The sequence below is a fragment of the Miscanthus floridulus genome, chromosome 16 (genome assembly GCF_019320115.1).
Source record: "Miscanthus floridulus cultivar M001 chromosome 16, ASM1932011v1, whole genome shotgun sequence".
Taxonomy (NCBI): Eukaryota; Viridiplantae; Streptophyta; class Magnoliopsida; order Poales; family Poaceae; genus Miscanthus; species Miscanthus floridulus.
The window spans coordinates 9,333,890-9,336,613 of NC_089595.1; the positions used below are offsets into that span (position 1 = coordinate 9,333,890).

Sequence of the window (2,724 nt, forward strand, 5' to 3'; positions counted from 1 at the left end):
GGCAGAGTTTTCTCCGTATCATATGCCGCGAATTGAAGGAACCTTCTTTTGCGGTGGCATCGTCAGGGGTGGCGTCACCGTGGACAATATTATATTATATTATACTAAGATAATTGCAGCTCATGTTCTTCAGCAGCAGACGAATTACATATTACTATATATATATATATATTAGTGTTCCGAAAATATCTGATCTTAGACTGTCTCTAATAATAATGGTTACCTAAAATATAAGATCTATTTTATGTTTAGGTAGCGCTATAGGTAAAGGATTCAATACTTATTTTTAGTCTTCTCCAATAACAACACCAAAAGAGAACCCTTTCTACAAATAGGTCTATAGGAGAGAAGATCCTTAAAATTAGATTATACTCTCTTCTAACACCTAAAATAGGTCTTCGACCCAGGGTGTTAGTTCCTTGCTGGCATATTTTTTTTTATCATGTTCATAGCCGCCGGCTGTCTCCTGTCGGCATCCAGTCAGCGCCTTGATTCCTGCCGCACAATAATTATACAATAATAATAGAGCAGAGTGTGGTCGATAATCACCTGCACTCCCCACTCTATAAATGGGTCTACTTCGCTCCATTTCTCCTCGCTCACTCATCGCGTCAGCTGCTACAAAGAAATTAAAGCACATTAGACCACACCACCCATAGCCATGGAGCTGGCTAACAACAACAACAACGCCATTCCTCTGCTGACCCCCTACAAGATGGGCGAGTTCCAGCTCAACCACCGGGTGGTGCTGGCGCCGCTGACGCGGCAGCGCTCCTACGGCAACGTGCCGCAGCCGCACGCCGCCGTCTACTACGCGCAGCGCGCCACCCGTGGCGGGCTCCTCATCACGGAGGCGACGGGCGTCTCCGACACGGCGCAGGGCTACAAGGACACCCCCGGGGTGTGGACGCCCGAGCAGGTACGCGCGTGGCGGCCCATCGTGGACGCCGTCCACGCGAAAGGCGCCGTCTTCTTCTGCCAGATCTGGCACGTCGGCCGCGTCTCCACCACCGCGTTCCAGCCCGGCGGCGCCGCGCCCATCTCCAGCACCGACCGCGGCGTGTCCCCGCAGGTCAGCAACGACGGGCACGTCGAGGAGTTCTCCCCGCCGCGGCGGCTGGAGGCGAGCGAGATCCCGGGTATCGTCGACGACTTCCGCCTTGCGGCGCGCAACGCGATCGACGCCGGCTTCGACGGCGTCGAGGTCCACGCCGCGCACGGGTACATCATCGAGCAGTTCCTCAAGGACAGCGCCAACGACCGGGACGACGAGTACGGGGGGTCGCTCCCCAACCGCTGCCGCTTCGCGCTCGAGGTCGTCCGCGCCGTGGCCGGCGAGGTCGGCGCGGGCCGCGTCGGCGTCCGCCTGTCCCCGTTCACGGACTTCATGGACTGCCACGACTCTGATCCGGTGGCCCTGGCGGGGTACCTGGTGGACAGGCTCAGCGACGTCGGCGTGCTCTACTGCCACATGATCGAGCCCCGGATGGCCATCGTCGACGGGCGCCGGCAGATCCCGCACCGCCTCCGGCCGTTCAGGGACGCGTTCCGGGGCACCTTCATTGCCGCCGGCGGGTACGACAGGGCGGAGGGGAACAAGGTGGTGGAGGAAGGGTACACGGACCTCGTCTCCTACGGCAGGCTGTTCCTGGCCAACCCGGACCTGCCCCGGAGGCTCCGCCTCCCCGACGCGCCGCTCAACAAGTACGACCGCACCACCTTCTACACCTCCGACCCCGTCGTCGGATACACCGACTACCCATTCCTCGACGACGACGATGCCGCCGCCGCCGACGCTGACAAATAAACGATCTATCTATATCATCGCCGATGCCGCGCCACCCTCCCCATGCATCGATCCTGCGTTGCTCTTCAAATTTCAATTCCACCTTGCTGCCTCGATCTTGTTGTGCTCTGTATATGCTTCCTCCCCGTCCCTGCTGTATTCAGCCAATTTATACATGGCAGGCAGGCAGGAGGTGCAAATAAAATTAAGCTTAACCTGCCCAGTAATTTTCCAAGGGAATTATTAATTATTTCAGGCAGAGAAATGGGAACCAATTGACACTCCTTTTTCCCCCTCCAAAAGTCCAAACTAGGTGGCCAGTTTTTTCCTCCAGCAACTCAGTTTATTTTCCCAAACAGAAAAAAAGGTGTTGGAAGCATATATTGTGTGGAGGAACCTGTCCACCCCAATTTAAGTCATGAGTGCTCACACCTTCCTAAAATTGTTTCAGAATTTGGCGACGTTAGTTGTTCTTTTAGTGGTAGATGTCGTGCTTGCCGACAGCAAGGTGTGTCAATGGTCTCAGAAGCGCGTGGTCAACATATTATTATTAGGTGTGGACTTTTTGTAATGTAGCCCCTATGTAATCGTAGCATATCAATTTAGGACTGAATCCACTAACTTATCCCTTGACATGTACCTTGGCCATCTACAACCCAACGCCTCAATGCAAAATCCAGTGCTACCACCATCTTCTCTGCAGGCGCCGTCACTACATGCTCTCTACCTTAACCCTAGGCTTAATCTTTGTAAGCCCATGCACCCCCAAGTACCTACTATGATGTCGGTCATGAGTTCTTGTTCCTTGCACCCACTTGTGTCACCTCCATTTTGAATCCACCGAGGTTCTCAAGTATGGGATGATAAGTAGGCTACCCCTTGTCCCTTGTATAAATGCTGCGGCGACGATGTCATTAAGCTCACATGCGGTACATAGT

General features: G+C 54.1%; 1 protein-coding gene across 1 annotated transcript; it reads left to right on the forward strand.

Annotated features, from left to right (window-relative positions):
* Positions 1-603: 603 nt before the first annotated feature.
* On the forward strand, positions 604-2,013 carry LOC136512369 (putative 12-oxophytodienoate reductase 5). The gene has a single exon (XM_066506333.1). It carries the CDS (start codon positions 662-664, stop codon positions 1,805-1,807), a length of 1,146 nt encoding a protein of 381 aa, XP_066362430.1. The 5' UTR covers positions 604-661; the 3' UTR covers positions 1,808-2,013.
* Positions 2,014-2,724: the final 711 nt, after the last annotated feature.